Source organism: Haemorhous mexicanus, chromosome 2, assembly GCF_027477595.1.
Source record: "Haemorhous mexicanus isolate bHaeMex1 chromosome 2, bHaeMex1.pri, whole genome shotgun sequence".
Classification (NCBI taxonomy): domain Eukaryota; kingdom Metazoa; phylum Chordata; class Aves; order Passeriformes; family Fringillidae; genus Haemorhous; species Haemorhous mexicanus.
Genome location: NC_082342.1, coordinates 73,355,406 through 73,376,718, shown reverse-complemented (window position 1 = coordinate 73,376,718; position 21,313 = coordinate 73,355,406). Strand labels below are relative to the sequence as shown.

Below are 21,313 nucleotides of genomic sequence, written 5' to 3'. Positions count from 1 at the left end.
TGTCCACCTTGTGGCTTATTACAAGGAATAACCCCAAGCACCAGTACAGATTGAGGGTGACCTGCTGGAAAGCGGCTCTGCTGAGGAAGACCTGGGGTTCCTGATGGACAACAAGTTGTCCACGCATGGGCCAGCAGTGTGCCCTGGTGGCCAGGAAGGCCAATGGTATCCTGGGGTGCATCAGGAAAAGCATTGCCAGTATGCTATGGGAGATGATTCTGCCCCTCTGCTCAGGCCAAATCTGAAGCGCTGTGTCCAGTTCTGGGCTCCCCAGTACAGGACAGACATGGAGCTCCTGGAGCAGTTCCAGATGCTGTGGATTAAGGGGCTAGAGCATTTCTCTTACAAGGAAAGGCTGAGGGAGCTGGGCCTGTTCAACCTCAAGAAGAGACAACTGAGAGGGGATCTCATCAATAATTATCAGAAGGGAGGGTACCAAGACCATGGAGCCACACTCTGTTCAGTGGTGCTGAGCAACAGGACAAGAGGCAACAGGTAGAAACTGTTGCACAGGAAGTTCCACTTGAATCTGAGGAAAAACTTCTTGACTCTGCAGCACCTGAATCGGAGAAAAACTTCTTGATTGTGCAGGTGACCCTGAACAAGAACAGATTGTCCAGAGAGGTTGTGGCCCTCAAAAGACTTATTCAAGAACGATATGGAAGCAATCCTATTCAATGTGCTCTAGGGTGACCCTGCCAGCGCAGGGAGGCTGGACCAGGTGACCCTTCCAACCTCACCCGTCCTGTGATCATATTAGGTTAGACTATCAGTGTTTCCAAGAAACAAAACAGGTACATGCGCATTTCAAACACCAGTCGGGAATACACAATGCTATTTCTTTTGCCCCTAGAGCACTGTTCCGTCCAGCCAAGGCACCCTCACGCCTGTAGACCCTGAAACGACCCCGGCCCCTCATACCCCTCCCCCGCCCCCGCAGCGCGGCCTCCCCGCCCGGCCCCGCCTCCCGGCAGACCCCGCGCGCCGCCCGGCCTCGCGAGACTCTGCGCTCTCGCGACAGCGGGGCGCCGCCATCTTACCCGCTCGCTCGGGTGCTCGGTGTGTCGGGCGCTGCGGCTCAGGGCGGCCGGGGGGGGCCGTCCGTCCCGCACCGCACCGCCCGTCCCGCACCGCCGCCGCACTCGGCCGCGCCGCCCTCCGGCGGGGGGCGTGGGAGCCGCGCTGCGCCCGGGACGCGCTCCCCGGCAGAGGAGCGGCGAGAGCGGGGCCCGCGGAAAGCAGCCGCTGCTTGACTGGTTCCGCCCCCTCCGTGTCGCTGGGCCTCCGGCCCGTGCCGGGCGGCTTCTGCTGAACCGGGAGGCGGCGGAGAGTGCGGGGAGGCGCGGCGGGAGCCGGGGTGCCGGCCGGCGGGCGGCGCGGACCCCGCCGCCGGGGCTGCTGCTGCTGCTGTTGCTGCTGGCGGGGAGGCGGGGGGCCCGGGCCGCTCTGGATGGTGGTTAAAATGATCATAGAAAACTTCGAGGCGCTGAAATCCTGGCTCAGCAAAACCTTGGAGCCCATGTGAGTAACCGCGACCCTTCTTCGCCCTCTCGCCCCCTCGAAATAAACCTTCTCCTTGTAGAAGATGGGGATCCACAGGGGCGGGAAACGCGGTGCCGGCGAGTCCTGGGAGGGCATCCCGGGAGATGCCCTCTCAGCACCCTTCTTCCCCGGCCGCCGTGTGTGAGGGGCTGCGTCGTTCTTGCGCTCTCCCGCTCTCCCGTCGTCGTCCTCGGCCGGGAGGTAGGACCATCTCCCTCCAGAGGATGCAGCTTTCCCCCCCTAGCGACCGCGTTCCTCCTCCCTTTGTAGCCCAGGGAGAGCGGGAGACGCTGTGTGTGCGTGTGAAGCTGGCTGTGCCCCGCGCTCAGCCGCAGCGGCCTCGGTAATGAGCACGGCCCGCCGCCCTGTGCAGGGACCTTCTCCGAGAGAGCTCAGGTGCCACTGGGACGTCCAGCGGGATCTTCCCAATAGCGTTTGCTACAGACTTGTCGCACATCATTCTTGGTTATTTGGAGTATTTGACGCTCTCTGGTTTCCCTTCCCCCAAATAAAAACTGCATCAGTAGAGGACTTGGGAGTAGGAGCCCCAGAGAATAATTTGCTTGTTTGTGAATACGTGCATGCCCTCTAAGGATAACATTTGTGTGAGTAAGTGGGGCCCTTCTGCAAATGCGTCTTCCTTCTCTGAATGGTATTTTAGTGGAACTGAAGTGTGAACTTAGCTTTAAAGGTGTATGTTCTGGAAGTATGGTGTTTACAGATGAAAGCATGCCCTTTTTTTGTCATTCTGAAACACTATTTTAACATGTCTGAATTAAATTTGCTGGAGTTTGATTTGAGTTAAATGAACTAGAACTCCTGAATTCAGTCTGGTGTTAACTTTTGTGCTGAGGTGTTTGCCCACTGTAGCTTTTACTCTTGACGAGTTCAGATGGGGGAGCAAAATTTGCTTTACTGCTTCCATAACCATTAGTTGTTTGTATGTACAGATACAGTTTGTAAGGTTTATGCTGAAATAACTCAAAAAAGTTATAAAATGCTGTGACATTTTTAGGAGAACTTCACTTGGGTTGTTCTTTTGTTTGTTTGTGGCTTTTTTTTGAGGCGGTGGGAAGGAGGTGGTGGTTCTCCTTTATTCCATAGGGTCTAATCCAGACCACACTGAAATAGATGAACTGAGTTTACTTTCAGTGGTTTTTGAATTATGCCTGCAGCAAATTACACTGAGTGTCTTTGTTATAAAAGGTTTGACGTTTAAGATTTTTTATTGGGGGGGGGGGAGGACATCATCTTGTAAAGCTGTAGTTTGGGGAATGTGAATTACTTTTTATCTTGGGCTGGTATAATGCAATATGTTGTGTTCTGGGGTTATAGACTTCCCTAGTCCTCTGCTGCATAATGCTCACTATTAGTTTCTGGGTGCTTTCTTGTATCAGTATTTTGTTAATGGCAATCAGCAGTTTGATGTCAGTATTTTAGAATGTGCTTGTTAAGAGGCTTGGGACAGACTAAAGTTGGTCTGCATTTCTTTGTTTGAATATTAAACAGTGAGCTCTCTTAGCAGTAGTCAGCAGTTAAAGGGTAAAATTGAGATTTTCAGCTTTGATGATCAGTGCAATTTTTTGGGTTTTTTCCACTAAGAGGACCAGCATGTATTTGTTAGGTTAAATGTAGTGTGTGAGCAGATCAAGTGTGGTTGTCGTTTTGGAAAACTGAGGAGAGCTAGGGAGATGCTGGTCTGAAGGATGATGAGTTCCTGGCATTTTTAGCTTTGGGAGGAAACAAACCAGCAGTGATTGTCATTCAGTTTTCTGCAGTGTCCTGTATAACTGCATTGTTGAATAGATGTTAGATTTGGTGGAGTTGTATTGTCCTTTCCTGGCAGACAAATACTCCTGGAGGTGGTTTTGGTGTCAGCTATCTGAAATGTGTGACTACCAGCTGGAGCTTCTGACTGTGTGAAAATTTCAGTGTGGAGCTACTTCTAAAGAAGTAACTGTTGCACTGCTAGTACGGTGAAGTGCTAACTGCTGATCCTCTGAAGGTGTTGCTGTAGCCCAGAAATGATTTTTGACTTGTCTTTTCCTGTTAATGAAACAAAAGTGCCAAGTGTTATGTAGTGGCTCTTTCTGCAAAGAGCCATGTATCTTGCAGCTAAAGTGACCTTTAGCTGCAAGATACATGGCGTATCCTCCTAACTACACCAGGAAAGACACCACGGTATTAGGTCATTATGCAGGTGGTGTCTTGGTGGTTTTAAGGGGAGAAGTGCATTTAAGAAGAACCATCAATAAATTTTATACAAACATGTCTAGATCTGTATTTATGTGCTAGTTACCTAGAGCTGAATAGTTAGAACATGCTGCACTTTCCAAGTTGCCTTTTCCAAGGAGCTAGCCTTTTTTAATCAGGATGTATAACTTGTTCCAAAGGCCATAATGCCTGTACTTCTACAACATAATGTTTCAGAATTAAAGTATCACAATAGCCACAAAAATTCTCTCATTTTATCTTTAAGCAGTTCTAAAAATGCTGACTTCTTAATATAATGAAGCAAGTGCGTTATGTAATTATATAGACTGGACAAGTTATGGTTATTGGACTGCTTTCACATGGAGTCTCTGGGAAACACTGTTCATAGACAAGAATGTTTGAAGGGGAGAAATGGTGGAGGATTTAAGATTTGGAATTTTGTTAGTGGTAGGTTGTTGAGTTTGTTTGTTTGTTTTGGACTATTCTAATGCCTTTGGCAGAGCCTTGGTGATCATCCATACAAAAAGGCCTTATGTGAGTTTTGTCTTGTTGCAGTGAGGCAGAAATTGCAAATGCTGCCATGCTTTAGCCTTTGCACAGTCCAGCTCCGTTTAGGGGTAATAGGTCTGTAAAAGCTTTCTACAGCTCTTCAAGAAGAGGCTGCTTTTGTAGTTTTGGAAGTAACTCTTCGTGCAGAATTGCTAAATATACACACAGTGTCATTGCAGATACAGCCATGTAAATGTAGTACCAGTACAGATAAACTGGCAAGAGGCTTTTTGTGCTGTGGCTACTGTGTGTTTGACTAGAATTATCTTGTATATTCAACTCCAGTCAGCTCTGTAAAGAAGGCATTTGTTAGCAGTCATCCTCGTTGCTTGCAGACAGTAATGAGCTAAGTTTCTCATGTTACACACTTTCTTGTTCGTGGCATGGTTTCTATCAAGTGTTGGAAAATGTTAAACTTGGAATATAACCGTCTGCCTGTCACTTCTGATTTCTGTACTAACAAGGCACTCACTGAGCCTGTCAATCGTGATGAGTTTCTTTCCTGCAAGTCCATTCCAGATACTCTATAAACTGTGTATATAGTCCTTGCTGGAACATCAGGATGTGCCTTGGCAAAGTTCCAAGTAGGGATTTCTTTAATTTTTTTTTTCTTGAATTTGTTTGAATCTTTACTTGTGAAAAAAATATCTTTTGTACTAATGCTACACTCACAGTTTCGCTTTTAAGACATTGTAATGTTCTCCCCTTTGCCCTGATTCTCTACACTGGAAAGTTTCCTTGGTTTTAATTACTTTGTGTAAATAAATTAAATTGAAATATTTGTGGCCTGCTGAATTTTGCTTTTAATTTGATTAAGGCTCCTATATCTAATTTTTTTCCTCTTCATTGTATTTATATTTTTGTGAAGGTTTGTTCCTGTGCTAAATCAAACTTGAAAAAAAAGATGAAATTCCTACAACAACATTTATGCAGTATTTAGGCATACCTCATTGAAATGGAAAGGTATTTTTCATTGGTGAATTCTGTAAATGAGTGTGGTGTTGTAATGACTTGCATCAGATGGAATAAAATGAAAATTGTTTAAAGAATATTTTGAGTATATTTATCATTAGAGTATTTTTTGGCAAGTGATCTGTGTCCTCTCGTGTTATGCTCTCACTGTTCTGTGTTTGTCAAGCTTTTCAGCTCTTTTTTTTTTTTTTTTTTTGGCTTCACAGGTTACTGAGAAAATGTAGCAAATAAAAAAGGTTTAACAGTGGTGTAAGTAATATGCTAATAAGCCAGGACATTGAAAGCATAGAAATAAGTTAAAATGAAAAACCTTGTCATTTATTTAATGTGACACACCATCCTACCATGAGATTTCTCTGATTTTCCATGAAACTTCCTAAGAAGTTCAGAAGCAATAAGCATTTCTCTTCATTTCACTTACTTAGTTAACACCTTGTGTGAAGCTATTTCTAACTAAGATAAATAAAGCACAAATGCACATCAGTGGTATGTAGTTTTTAACACTAGTTAATTTTCTACATCTGCTATGGAACTTGATAGTTTGTTCACCTTACTGACAGAGAGCTACTGTGTTTGAGAAATCAAGGTTCCTGGCTTAGAGTACTGATACTGCTAAGCTTCTGAGTAAAAATATTATGTTAGTATTAAAAGATTGGTATTATTAGGTATAATTGAAAGCAGAAAATAAAAAGGAGAAAAATACAGGAAACCTTTTTAGTTCTTGCAGTGAATATCAGCAGTGAAGTGAAACCCCCATTGCAAGTCACAGAGACACTGTGATGAGTTTTGTTTTCTGCATGGAACGGGTGTTGGAGAGCCAGCAGGCTGACAGCTGTTCTACCTCATGAGAGCTGTCTTGAATCTAGGGGTGGTATTCTAGGCTGCCAATTACTGGTTGCAGCTGTATGAACATGTCAGATCTGGGTATCAGAATAATTTAGAACTGATTTAATGGCATCATTAGTTTGAATAGCAGCTTTGGAGGCTGCAGCATTCCTCAATGTGTTTCTATTGCTTTAAGTACTGTTAGAGAGGTAATTAAAGTGAGTATCATAAGAGTAGTCCTTCTCAGCCACGATAGTGTCTCAGGATAAAAGTTGGATCTAAAATGAATGAGTTTGTCATTCATTTTACTTACTGAAGTAAGTTTGCACCGTATTACTTTGCACCATAGCTTTTTATAGATTTTTTTTTTTTTATTTTAACAACAGAGTGGTTAATTCAGGCAACTGCCTGAATTAAGCTGGCTGCACTGTGCAGTAGGCCATGTACATCTTTCTGCACCCACTCAGCCCTGCAAGTAGAAAGCATTTCTCTCATCCTTCAAACACAGCCGTGTCCACCTTGGTTAATGTCAAGAACTGAGCAGTATTTTAGCAGTCGGTCTTCAGGCAACAAAACTAGACTCTGAAATTTAGGTTATTAACTCTCAGGATCAGAGCACGGCAAATAGCATGCACCTACACGTCATTTCCTCTACAGCAGCACCATTTGTTGCCTGGAGGACTACAGACGTGCTTCTGAGGTTTCACTGTGTTGTGGTAGTTTAAATTTGTCTGGGAACTAGTTTCAGGATTTGCAGCATCTTTTTGGTTTGTACATTAATTTTAAAACTGAAGAAAAAAATCCCCTTGTGTAGTTCCTTTACATCTTAAAAAAGTAGTGTGTGCATACAGCATAAGCTATGTGTTATTAAGGGCTTTTGAACATAGATCTACATGACTAATATGTTTTTGCAAACACCTTTAATATCTATTCCACATATGCTGCATATCTCATTTAATGCTAAAGTCTGTAGTTGCCTGGTGATTAAAAAAGTCAAAGTGGGTTCTCAGAACATATATTTTAAAAAAAGTGAGTATTTGAAACAGGTGAAAATGTGTTTAATGAATTGCAGAGTATTCAAATAAGAAGTAAATACTGTGCTGAGAGGTGACCCAGCCAAATTACTTTTCATTTTTCAAATATTATTTGCAACAAAAAAAAAAATTCAGTTTACCCTGACAGTTCCAGCTTTTCTGGTTTATCTTAATTTGAAATAGTAATTTCAAATAATGACTGGAAAAGAACATGAGGTCAGAAACATAGGTTTTTTAACTTTCCTGTGAGCTTTATTGAACTGTTCCTTCTGTGACTGAACAAAATATTTGATTGGGAGTTGCTTTCCTTTTTGAAGCTTCTATCTGTTGCATGGCAATTGGAGGTATTTGAATAGTCCTCTGAAGAACATGTATAGATCTAGCAAGAAAATTCTTCCATCTATGCCTGTATATTCAGTACTGTTTATTAAAGCAGGATTACATGAGTAGTCTCCCTTGTTTAAGAGAGAGGAGTAGGCACTGTGTGTTTTCTGGCTTAGAGAGTAAAGACTACAAAAAAGTATTACTAGAGGTATAAACATTTAACATTGCTAGGAAAAATGATACGTGTATATTTCTGAATATATGATATATATTGAGAAATTGGGTGTAAGAAAACATGCTATGGTGTTTAGTGGTAGCACACACTGGGATGTACTTGCTGCAGTGGAAATGAATTTGGATTGTGCCAGCTGGTGCTTGTTTGTTTGTTACAGAAAACACAAGTGAAAACAGGAGGAGAGATTTGTGATTACAGATGTGCATTATTGCTTGCAGCACATGCCTGCAGTATGTTGAGGGGATGAAGATAGGGAAATCAGAGTTGAGAAATGTTTTTGTGCATGCTTCAATGAATGTGGTCATTTTTCTAGTAGCCAGGTGTTATCATAAGAATGAAGTTATGTATAAAGTTCTGTCACACTTGTAATGCACAAATTGTGTTTATGGTGAGGACTGATGTACCACACTATATTCAAGTTTAGCTAAGGATTCAAACCTGTATTTAATAACTGAAAATGTATGTCATTCAGTGAGCAGTAGAATCAAATTACAAACTTTTTGTTCATATTTAGAGCAACCTAGAGTATTTGAAATGTGTTGGTGGTATTCTAATTTTTTCTGAGATACCAGTTAAGAATCTTTCTCTATTATCTTTCAATCTGCAAAAATATAGCAGGATACCTATATTGTATGATAAATCCTTGTGCTACACTGTATATTTGCTGCCATCAGCATGGGTGCCTTTACGCTTTTCTTTATTCTCACATTACTTGTTAACAAAACCAAGTCGATTATAAGAGCATAAAATGCAAGACAAAGAGGTTTAGAAAAACTGACAAAGCTAGCTGAAAATCAGTGAAAAATCCATGTATGCGCAACAGAGACAGAGCAGGCATATTGCGTATTATTCACACACAAAGGCTGCTATTCTCTTAGAAAATACTGTTAAACTAGAGAACATAAGATCTTGTTTATCAGAAAAACTCAAGGCCCCATAATCCAAACCAGCGGATTTTGACTAAACCCATGGATGAAGAATTTATACAGAACATTTCAGAATTAAGTTTGAGTGAAAAAATGGAAAGGAATTGCTTTTTAAAAAAGTTCCCCCTAAACAAAATTATTAAAGATTATGTCTAGAACTCTTGATAGCTATAAAGAAATTTTCAGGCAGACTTCCTTTATTCACAGTTTTGTAAACTTTAATTTCTTTTTTTAACTTTGTGAGACCTGTTAGTCCTCTCTTCCACCACTTGAGGTTGCTCACAATTTAATTTTAACATCATCTTAAAAAAGACATTGCAAGAGTTTGAAAAGCCATAAAAGATCATATTATAGACTTGACAGATTTATTTAAGATACTATCTAGAGAAACAGTCTTCACATTAGTGTGGGGAAAACAGCTTAATTGTGGGTTTTTTCCAAGCTTTGAAGAACAGATATAGAAGATACTCGTGTTTCAAGTCAGTAGCTGAAAAAGGATGTCAGCTTCTATCTGTGTAGAGATCATTTGCAGTTTAATTTTAAGAAATTAAAAGAAAGCACATAAAATCCTAGTGTTGATTTGCAAAAGCATTTTCATCTTACTCTGCCACAAAACTCACTGTATTCATTATTGCTTAATTGTCAATTAAGTGTCAATTTGAAATAATTTGCCTATTAGTATTTTTAAAAAAATAGTATTCATTAAGTAGCCAAATTTGAAAGCCTGTAAATTCCTATTGTTGTAGAAATTCTCCTGTACACACTGAATGATAATTATAGTAGAATTCTGTGCAGTTGTTTTGATTAGTTTATATGTGGCCGTACAGGGTGACAGATGTTGAAACATGCGCATGAGTGCGCAGCAGAAAGTGATCCTGTGTTTTGCAAATTAAAAGTACATTTTCATTGAGAAAATTTTCATAAGCATATCTTGGAGTTGAGTGGGAGACTTCAGGTCCTGAGGTGGACAGGATTGCTAAGATTTTCAAAGTCATCATTGCAGGGAGGATGAAAGCATTAACTGTTCATTATTTTTAAACATCATCTGTTTGTTTGGGTTTTGGGGTTTTGTTTGTTGGTTTTGTGTGGTTTTGTGGGTTTTTTGGTTTGTTTTTTGGGGGATAATTTATGGTTTGTTTATTTTGTTACGGTCTAGGTGGCTTTCCAGAGAAGATTTTCTGGTTTTTGTCCTGCTCATGAAAGGGGAATTGCTTTAAACTGAATATGAGGCTGTTGTATAGTCAGTGCTGTAGGAACTGGAGAATTAAAATGCATTGTAGTAGTTCAGAGCAGTAGGTTTTGACCTTCTAGGTGGACTTGGGTTTTTTTCCTCCCCCTTTTTCTCCTTCTCCCCACCGCTTCAGTGCACATGTCATTTAAGTAAGTTGTAGTGGATTTTGAATGACAGCTGACTGTTTGTATTATTGAATGAGAACCAAATTTATAGAAATTGAAATTAAAAAAGAAAAACTGAGGATAATCATGTGAAAATTGTCTGCTCCCCACCTGTCACGATGAAAACAGCACATTATTTTCCATAGCACAATTCAGCTTGAAACTGGGAAAGTATTGAAAATCTGAAGTACCATTGAAGTTGTGTGAAGAAACAGTAATAGCAGTTAATAACTTTTCAAATGCAAGGATTGAGAGTTTAGGAAATGTTGGTGTTAGTGCCTGTTGAAGGCTGAGAGAGAACCCTCATTACAGACTGTGATGAATACTGTTCGACCCTGGGATTTCAGATAATCTGCTTGGCTGATTTGCTCAGGTGCTTGCAGCGTTAGAGTCCTGCTGCTCTCACTGTAGGAGGTTTTGTCAGGTTCTGCACTGACTTGGTGCTAGGACTGTGTTTTCTTCTGGATAAAGAATTGTTAGACCTGAATGAGGCAAATTAGATTTGAAAAGTTTCTGAAAAATTTTTAGTCAGCATGCAGTCTGGTTTTTGATTAGCAGTATATATTTTCATTTTGTTTTTTTTATTATCCATGGGTTCTTTTGCAATGATTGTGAACTCCCATTTCCTGTATCTATAAATAATGCAGACTAACATGGAATACAGTGGTACATCCACTAGCAGCCCAAATTGCTTTTTCGGCATGAAATTCTAGTATTGCCTCCTTTCTAAAGGATGCTGGGTTACATTTGAAGCTCTGACCTTTAACTTCAGGGCTTTCTGTGCTGGGCCCAGGCTGTCCATAAGTAATGCTGACAGATTGGCTTCCTTTGCTTAGCAGATATGTTTGCATGGAGGATGTTGCTTGCTGCGCTGGAGATAAGTTTCTCTGGTGAGAGGAATTAGGTGATCTGATATATTTGCTTAGGGATTTGGGTTCCTTTGCCCAATGTCCAAAATAATGTCATTTCAATGATCAACATTTAGATTAATAATTAAGCTTCAGTATTTGAATCTTACTCATTGTGGAAGGGATTTCAAACTTATTATTCCTTTAGATGACTGTTGGACCTCTATACTAGAGCAGTATTTGTGTAATGTTCATATTCAGTGCAACTCCCTGACCATAGATTGATTTTTCTTATTGGTTATTTTTGCTAGAAAGCATGTACAGTTAGGATGCATCAGTGCAGTTTTTTCTTCTTGTTATTCTTTAAAACATTAGTACAAACTTTGATAACCACGCAAATAAGTTGTCTGTATCACATGACCAGTATGCATCCATTCAATCTTGCATTGTTTTGTGTGGCCTGAAGTCTTCCTTTGGTATGTGCTAAATTAGGAGATAAAGTTGTTTAAGACCAATGTCTCACTATATCATTAGTTACTCTTTCTGAAATATGAATGGTTTTGTGCAGTAGTCTCACTTGCTTTGGCAGGCTTTACAACACCACCACAAAGTTCATTGTAGATTGTTATTTGTGAAACATTGTAAGAAAATCTGCCACTTACATTAAATAATGTTCTACTGGATGTGGATACATGGCTTTCTTTGTTTATGTGCATAAGACCATCAGCTTATACATTGAGGTGCTCTGTATTTAATTGTAGGTTGAATTCGGAATTCAGATGCCAAATGGATAATGATGCCCTAAATTTCCCTCCATTTTCAGTATACCTCTTATGGAAATGTCTGTTACAATATATGAATTTAGGCTTTTGAAACTGAAAAAATCAGTTTCACTTCTCATAGTGTTCATAAGTAAGTAGTAATAAAAATGTTCAAAAGTATATTTAAGAGAATACTCAAGGGTCTGACTTTTTTTTTTTTTTTTTGTAGCATAGATCACTTCTACTATATCACTGTATTAATTTGTAATTAGATTGACTATTCCCAGATAACAGTTACTCAGTGTTGCATTCAGAATTATTGAGTCTGTCTTTGGGGGGTTAGGGAAGTATTCATTGTCTTTGTTTTTAATAGGAAACAGGCAGTTGAGGCTGTTTCTTACGAAACAGTTTGTTCCAGTTAGCTCTGATGTTCTCTGTGCAGTATTCTTCTGAAATATTCAAGGCAATTGTTCTCTTGAAAAGGAAAATGATGCTTAGAACTGTTATCTATCTGGACTCTGTTTTGAAAAATACACCTGAGTATTTTTCAATTGCTTTGGTTGGAAATTATTTTGCCCTCTGTATGTATTGGTCATACTAGTTTCAGCCATTAATTTCTGTAATTAATATGCTTTATTTTTTTCCTAACTAATCTATTTGCAGATGTGATGCAGATCCGTCTGCCCTAGCTAAATATGTTCTGGCTTTGGTAAAGAAGGATAAAAGTGAAAAGGAACTGAAGGCATTGTGTGTTGATCAGCTGGATGTATTTCTTCAGAAAGGTATGGGCTTTGTCATAACAATTAAGATTGAGTGAAAATTCTGTCTTGTTCAATTTATTCAAGCAATCATTTACCATAGAGTTGGGCTTTGATCTCTTTATTAGCTTTGTTACGTTGCAGAATGTAATTCAGTTTTCATAAAGTAATTTTAAAAAGCCCAGGTGTATAGGTTATCACGCATATCTTAGGTATATGTTTTGTTAGTACTCACAGAGGCACAGAATCATAGAATGGTTTGGGTTGAAAGGGACTGTAAAGATCCAGCCCCCTGTCCTGGGCAGGGACATCTTGCACTAGACCAGGTTTATCCGGGCATGGTCTGACCTGGTCTTGAATACTTCCAGGGCTGGGGCAACCACAACTTCCCTGGGCAGGTACTGAACCTCTGTGTATATATATATATATATATATATATATATATATATATATATATATATATATATATAGGCCAGAAATATTTTTCCAGATGCTTTATTAAGAGACATTAAGTAGTTCAAGAATTGAAAATGTTTGTGAAACATTCTTCATTATTAACATGGTTTTTGACTCTGTAAATGTCCTTTTAAAATAGAAATTAGGGGCACAGTATTTAAAGAAAATACTCTTTGGTTTTTTGCTGAATGCAGGTTTTGGTTGCTTGTCTGAGTTCTTTGGGTTTATTTCTTTATTAATTTTAAAGCAAATGTTAACCATGGTTTTATATAATGGATATTTTTTACCCTCCTTACTTTTAGAAACTCAGATATTTGTGGAAAAACTGTTTGATGCTGTGAATACAAAGAGCTACCTACCTCCACCAGAACAGCCATCATCAGGAAGCCTGAAAGTAGAATTTTTTCAGCACCAAGAAAAGGAGACAAAAAAGGAAGAGGTGGGCATTGATTTTAATTTACATGTACATCTTTTTCCTCATTCATGTAATTTGCTTATGTGTTCGACTTAATAGTGTTTATTAGTAATAGTTTTTAGCAATTTATTATTTTAATATCAATAATAATTTATGTTTATTTATAATATTATTCATCATTACATGACTGAGTTAAAATAAGTCAGAAGATTTGTGCTTGGCACATTGAGCACTGCTGAACAATTTTTCTAACACAAGTGGGTGTTTCAAATGTAAACCAAGGTGGTTTTGCTGAGGCAAAGGTAAATGAGATTATTTAGTAGCGTAGGAGCTGCAGTATAACCTGCATTAGTTCTCTGGTCAAAATTGCTGTTGTAGTTGTGCTGCACTTTAATTCTCCGTAAATCCAGGCTGCCTTCTAAATTGCAGTTCTCATTCCTTCAGCTGCTTGATGCAGATACATCCTTTTGTCACAAGTGTTTATGTTGTTCATTGAGCCAGAAGAGCAAGTTTTTTATTTTCAATAGCAGCCCAAGTTTGCCTCTGTGAAAGTGTTTTAAGTGTGAACTGAACTAGATAAGCTGCTGATGAAAGAAGGACTTTGGTGTTGGTTGTTGAATATCCATGCTTTCTCAAATCTTCCCAAAGCCTTAATATGGTTTTTTGTCTACCTACTGTAAAAGCAGCTGTATTTTCAGTGCAGAACTATATCCCTCAAACAGGGATTTGAATATTCCTAGAAATAGAAATAAACATGTTACGAAGATTCTCTAATTATGTTAGAGACTAAAATATTTCATTTCAGTGTTACTCCTGATTGCTCAGTGTTCAGAGTTTTGGTTTTATTTGGTTATGCAGAAGTCTGCATTTTAGTGTACTCATATTTTGATCTAATATATATGCTTTGAATTCAGATTGTTAAAGAGGAAGAGCGAGAGAAAAAGTTCTCTAGAAGATTAAATCACAGCCCTCCTCAGTCAAGTTCTCGCTACAGAGACACCAGGTAAAACATTTTCTTTAACCCCTTGTATTATATCAGTAATCAGATGGATTTGAATTTTTTACCGAATTAAATACTTTGTTTCTGTACTGTCATCTAATAAGCCTGAAAAGAAGGCTTCTATTGCTTTTACACATATGTATTTAAGTGGCGAGTGTGTGTCAGTGTAACCTGTGTCTCAAGTTGTGCACAGCTATTATTCTTGGAGTTATAGGAATAATTCTGGTGTTAGATTTGTGGTTTATATTGCAGTATTTATTCTGCTTGATATTGAGTTTGAATTTTGATTTACAAGAGTTCTCTTTAATAAGTCTTGGTGTTTCCAACTTGGGAAATATGCGGTGCTGGGCAGAAACAGAAATTTATATATGTTCTAAAATCTTAGGTATGGTGAAAATAAAATGAATAAGCAAAATTAATTTTAAAATCTTTCTGAGAAGAAAGGAGTAGCCATAAGTTACGTGCAATTTGTAGCTCTTCTCTAAGCTTAAGGTTTGTTAAAGTTTCTTAAAGTTTTTAAGTAGTTAAGATTTCAAATTATGGCTTCATAAGTCTTGTAATTAAGCTCTAATATTTCATGTTTAGAAGCCGTGATGAAAGGAAAAAAGATGAACGTTCTCGGAAGAGGGATTATGACCGAAATCCTCCCAGAAGAGATTCCTACAGGGATCGATACAACAGACGGAGAGGGAGGAGTCGGAGCTACAGCAGGAGTCGAAGTAGGAGTTGGAGCAAAGAGAGGTTGCGGGACCGTGATCGAGACCGGAGCAGAAGCCGGAGCAGAACGCGAAGCAGAGGTACCAACAGTGGGTCTCTAAAATACGGTGAATGTTTTCTACAAAATTTAGAAACTAAACTTGAAAACTGTGTTCAGAATGTACTAGAATTTCCTCTATTGTTCTTGTTCCTTTATTCAGATTTAGCTTTGTTTTCTGTGGAAATGAGGCTTTTGTGATTGTGTTCTCAGTGCTTGTTTTCCGCCCTTACCCTCTGATCTTCTTTAATATCTTTGTATTGAGGTGGCTGTGCTGGCCACTTTTAAGCATTGTTGCACGAGAGGCAGAAAAATACAAGTTATTTCCATTTCATTAAGTTTTAGGAAACTCAGAATCTGGTTTAGGGAGATACAGAAATTAATATAGATCTGTTGATCTATAAAGGTGGAACTGGCAGAGAAATTGACCGTTTGGCAGTAAATGACTTGTCTAGCAGAATAGTACAGCTCAGTTCTTATGGTCTTGTCCCCTCTTTAGTGTCATAGGTGAAGGGCTGAAACTGTTACAATAAATACTTGCATTTGTGCACATATCGATAGGACTTAAGGCTTCAGTACAATAGTTAGTTGAATTAAACTTCTTTGAAAAGGGCACTGCTTTTTCAGCTGAAAAGAGTGTTTTTTTTTTTTCCCTCAATAGTTTTTAATGGTAAATTGGAAAAGACCTGTGAAACTGATTTTATATCTTTGTCCTGTCTTTGACAATGTACGGGTAAAAAACAGTCTGGTAGAACTCTCCTGTGTTTTTTTTTTTCTCTGTAAAACAGGCCTTGGTAACTCAGCCTTAAAACTAGGAATGCAGATTTCTGGAAAATATGAGAGCAGATATTTTCCAGACAACTTATTAACAAGCAAATTAAATGACATGCAGCAGTTTACCTAAAGGATTACAACATGATTAAATCTTAATTTAAGTATTATTTACACAAACTGAAATGACAGTACCTTATGGACAGTATTTTATAGTGAAAACTTTGTTTCTTGGGACATGAAGAAAAGCCTGTTTTACCCACACTGATGAGCCATCTTTAAGATATTTCATATTGTTCCTTTATTGTGGAGTTATTTAAGTCTATTCACTTCTGTCATGACATAACTAGTTTGTCTTAATTGGGATGCTTACTTTTTATTTGGTGGTAATACTAGAAAATGAAGAGAATAGTTAGTATGTATTCAGAATGAAAGGTCATTTTACTTGCTGTATCTGCCCAGGAGTGTTCCACACCTGTCAAGCATTAATATTTCACCTATTAAGACACAGCTTTGCCTGCAATAAATACATGCATTTGAGTGCAACAGAAAATGAAGATCAACAAAATGAAGACATAACAATAACATTGTCTTGAAACATTACAGATGTGTAACTTCTATAGTATTTTCAAGCCATGGTTACCCTTTTCTTGCCATTGCTTCCTTTTATTCAAAAAAACTTTATATCTAAAGTTCTTACATGGATCATTAAAGAAGATGTACTCTGCCTGAAGTTAAATAGGGTATCTGCTCTACTGTGGATATATCTGTTACTAAAATTGCCCTGGGACTGACTATGTACTTCACAGATTATTATTTTTCTGATTAAACCTTTGGAATGTAGAATCATGGAATAGTTGAGGTTAGTGGAGACCTCTGAAGGTGGTGCAGTCTAACACCCTTTATCAAAACAAATAAACTGGAGCAGATTGCTTAGGACCAGCTGGGTTATAAAAAACTCCTAGGGTGGAGACTCCATAGGCACTTTGGGCGACCTGTAAAACATTCCAATTGTTGTGTATATGTATTGAGTTGATGTGGAATAAAGATACTTAGAGAGTAGTGGCTGTTTCTGGTGAAAAGGTAGATAAGGAATTATCCAGTATAATTTTTATTTTTATTTTTTTGTTACAGAAAGAGATTTAGGAAAGCCAAAATATGACATGGATAGAACTGATCCATTAGAGAACAATTATACTCCAGTTTCTTCTGTGACAAATATTTCATCTGGCCACTACCCTGTCCCTACACTGAGCAGTACTATTACTGTTATTGCTCCTGCTCATCATGGAAATAACACTACTGAAAGTTGGTCAGAGTTCCATGAAGAGCAGCTGGACCACAACTCCTATGGAAGACCTCCGCTGCCAAAGAAACGCTGTAGAGATTATGATGGTAAGTACATTTTAATTTTTTAATTGCCTCCTGCAGCTATGATTGCCCCATTTCTGAAAAGACTGAGGTATTTCACACTTCTTTTTCTGATCTTCTCTACTATAGTCGGGTTTTTCTATTGCACACTTCTTGGTTGAAAACTTTACCATGTTACCACTTCTTACTGACTTGAGACAGATGGCTCTTTTAGTGTTTGTCTCTTTTTTTACTTGCTAGGACTATTTTGTATAAATTAAAAATAGTATATTAAAAAAATCAATTTTTACCCAGGTTTTCTGTCTTAGTCACGTTCCAACCAAATACTGTAGATGGTGGTTTTGACAATGGTTGGCACCTTACTGATCTCATCCTATTTCATTCTGTCTTATCTAACAGACAATTTTTAACTAGAAAGGTCTAGAGCTGAAACTTCCCAGGCTCGTTTCTTTCTGTGTAGGTGTTTTTTAAAACTGGCTAGGTTTTCACTTATCTCTGTCTTAAGCTTTCATTTTAAATGTCTTGTGACAAAATACACACAAGAAGCTGCTGCTGCTGGCAGTGCCTTAACTAAACTCAGCCGGTCAACCTGTGAGCTCTGGAGGATTGAAATCTTCCTGTAAAGTTGCTTCTGAGGAATTTTTTTTGTTGTTTTATTGCGTACCACAATGAGGAGTTTAAGTTCTAGGCCAGTTTACATTCAGAACTCTGATTAGAAAATTGTTTTAATTAAAAAAAATGGGAAACTGAGCTTTCAAGTATTGGCAGAATTGTACTGACGAAGAATAGCTTTGCCAGTGTACATGACAGCAATATGGGGCAAGTGGAATTGTGAATGTGTCATTTTGTTTTGAAGTTTTCTCTCTTCGGTGGCTACATGTTCCATCATACCACTCTTCCTATCTGCACTTTCAAATTTTCAACTTTACCCTCTGCTGAAATTCTCTTTTTGTTCAACATTTCAATTTAATGTGCTCTATAACTCTTCCTGAAGATGAGGTAATACATACTGCTTCCCCACATCATGTTTTGAGGAAGTGGGCACTCCTCTTTCTACCTATTTACCAGAAGGTGTTTCAGCCTTTTCCCTGTATTGCACTGACTGGTATTTTGGTGTTGTTTCTGTGGACACTGTTGCTAAACAGATAATAGAAACAGTCTGGGCTAGAAAGGCCCTATTAAAGTCATCTAGCCTGGCATCCCTACAAGAGGCATGGTCATCTTCAGCGAGATCTTGTTGCTCAGAGCCAGCTCCAATATGACCTTAAATGTTTCCAGGCATGGGGCATCCACAGCTTTTCTGGGCAACCTCTTCCACTGTTTAACCATCCTCATTATAATAATTTCTTTTTCTTATATTTGCTTTGAATCTACCATGTTTTAGTTTAAAACTGTGACCCTTGGTCCTATCACTTCATGTCCCACCAAAAGTGTGAAGTATAAAGGCTGCAGTGAGTACTTAAATTCACTGCTCTGAGCCTTCTTTCCTCCAGTCTGAACAGTTTCAATTCTCAGCCCTTCCTCATAAGAGAGGTGCTTCAGGCTTTTGGTAGGTTTTGTGACCCTCCTCTGACCTCCTTCTATGTTTGACTTGTGCGTAAAAAAAAAAAAAGTGAATGTGTATTCATTTTCATTTATATATATTTAATGTTTAGGAGTGCATATGTTATATGTAAATAAGAAATTTTGCTCTTATGTAACCACATTAAACTATGGCAAATGTTTTTAATGTTTCCTGAAACAATTGCAAAAGAGGAAAAAAGAGTAAATTTGCTCATGTTGGAATTTCATAATACTAACTTTTGACTTTTAATTGGGGTTTCTCAATTCTAACATCTGCACTTTTTGCTTAGAAACAAATTGATTTTGTTAATGTGATGACATCTAGAGTTCATTCTTTGCTTTCACCATTTGTTATAATACAGTGCAGAATTATTTCTTTAAGAATAGTTAAACACTTTTGTCCTAGCAAGTTTCTGCAATTACTGTGTGTGCTGACTGTTAAGAATAAAATAAAACAATTTCATTTTCTAATCTAAGCTTCTGCTCTTAATTTACAAACTGCCACATTACACATTGAATGTCTTGTATCTACCCTGAATTGAGCTACAGCTGAATACTAACATCTGTTCTTTTTGATGTTTCAGAGAAGGGTTTCTGTATGAGAGGAGACATGTGCCCTTTTGATCATGGAAGCGATCCAGTAGTGGTAGAAGATGTGAATCTTCCTGGCATTCTGCCTTTTCCAGCACAACCCCCTGTTGTCGAAGGACCACCTCCTCCTGGACTTCCTCCCCCTCCACCAATTCTCAGTCCTCCTCCTGTTAACCTTAGGCCTCCAGTACCACCACCAGGCCCCTTACCACCTAGCCTTCCACCTGTAACAGGTAATTTAAAAAGATTAAACCCTGGGTTTTTTTTATAGGAAGGCCTGGATCTTACTTGAATTGTATGCAGTGCAAAAAGCCGTTTTGAAGAATCCCAGCTGTATTATGTAAAGTTGAACAGTGCTATACTATGGCATAGCTTACCTCAAAATTATTCTGTCTGATGATAATTATTGCAGAGTTGGTTATTGTAAAATGCTGCATGCTAAATGTGACTACTCTTTAATATGGAATAATATTTTCATTGTTTTTAAGCAAAAGCATGACATGGCAAAATTCAGTTCCTTGAGTATTATAGGAGAAGTTGTCCGAAATTGACTACTGTCAAAGAAGGGAAAATCCTGGAAACAACTGATCCTTACTGTTTCATTCATAGTAATAGAAGTAAAAATAATTCATGACCACATCAAATTTATATCTAAAAATACCATTTCAGGTTTATTTTAAAACTAAACTTGTAAAGTGAGAAAAAGTCTCAGCTTTGTTTACTGTTCCACTGGAAAGTACTTCAGCTGAAGCACTAAGAATTACATGAAAACTTATGTACCTGGCTGTCATTTATAAAGTAGTTAAGGTTTAGTGCTCAGTTGCCTTGTGTGGTTTAAAAGTTGTGTTAGTTTTATGGGATTATTCCTTTGTCTCTTTTTTTCCTAACTTTGGTGTCCCACTTCGTAAAATTATTCAGGAGTAATTGATATCTGATATTGCTTAGGTGTTTCTTAAACTGTTTAAATTTCCTGTTGGTAGCATATTTAAGAAAGATATGAAGGAATGTATTTATTTCAGTTAATATAGAATGTAACTTCCTCTGGTTTGGACAGTTATGCCTTACATGCTATTTTCAGATCTGGTTCACAAGTTCAGGTATATAATTTTATAACTTTTTCCAAAACCTACTTTTGTCAATGATTAAACTGAAGATCAGGCTTGACTGCTTGGCTTTAAAAGAGTCACATTACCTGTTTTAAAAAAAAGTCAAACCAATCAAATTTTAAGAAGAGTTCCATTAGAGTTGAAGGTTTCTTCTTGAGTGTTTAGAAAAATAATTTCAGTCAAGTTAGTTATTGTCATCATAGCATATTTTTGTAATATTAAAAATACTTTTTTACTTCAAAAATAGAATTTGTTTCTTTGATCGGCTTTTATTGAGCTTTCAAGTGCTTCATTTGGTAAAGATGAATACTGGTCTAGCAATTAAATTTTACTTGTAGAAAGAAGGTGTTTGGAGAAATGTTAAATGATTCAAATGCTTTTCTGTCTAATCCAAGTTCTGAGTCATTTGTGTTGGGGGTGGTTTCATGTGAATTTGTGGTACAGCATCAAGTCTGCTGGTGTGCCCTCTCAGCCCCTTTTTTCTTAAATAACCTTAAAAGCACTTCAGATCTGTTTCCTTATGAGGGGAGTGTAATGAAAGTGTAGTGGATAATAAATGAATGAAGCATTGTCCTTTGTTTTTGACAGGACCACCCCCTCCCCTTCCACCATTGCAGCCTGCTGGCATGGATGCCCCCCCAAACTCAGCAACCAGCTCAGTTCCTACTGTTGTTACCACGGGTATTCATCACCAGCCGCCTCCTGCTCCACCCTCTCTTTTTACAGCAGGTGTAGTACTGAGGCTTTGCCCACAAGGTTTGCTAAATAGAATAACATTGATTCATATTATACATTACTTTATAAAGATTATAATGTCATAGTTTGGGAGAATAAGTTTGTGTTGTATAGATTGTGACAGTAAATTAACATTCTTCTTTTCAGACTTAGTTCAAGACTTAAAGT

At 38.4% G+C, this 21,313-nt stretch overlaps 1 protein-coding gene across 6 annotated transcripts in view; it reads left to right on the top strand.

The window, feature by feature from the left end:
• The first annotated feature begins 1,117 nt into the window (after positions 1 to 1,117).
• Positions 1,118 to 21,313, top strand: part of RBM26 (RNA binding motif protein 26) — a 48,945-nt gene continuing 28,749 nt past the window's right edge. The window contains exons 1-8 of one of the 6 annotated variants that reach the window (XM_059839201.1): positions 1,118 to 1,521; positions 12,289 to 12,407; positions 13,142 to 13,278; positions 14,169 to 14,257; positions 14,840 to 15,078; positions 16,914 to 17,174; positions 19,298 to 19,537; positions 20,999 to 21,091. In XM_059839201.1, the coding sequence (XP_059695184.1) occupies positions 1,451 to 1,521; positions 12,289 to 12,407; positions 13,142 to 13,278; positions 14,169 to 14,257; positions 14,840 to 15,078; positions 16,914 to 17,174; positions 19,298 to 19,537; positions 20,999 to 21,091 (1,249 nt within the window). In that variant the 5' untranslated portion in view covers positions 1,118 to 1,450. Of the gene's footprint in view, positions 1,522 to 12,288; positions 12,408 to 13,141; positions 13,279 to 14,168; positions 14,258 to 14,839; positions 15,079 to 16,913; positions 17,175 to 19,297; positions 19,538 to 20,998; positions 21,167 to 21,313 lie in introns of all 6 variants that reach the window. The other 5 variants (XM_059839196.1, XM_059839199.1, XM_059839197.1 and 2 more) reach the window with 5 other exon arrangements.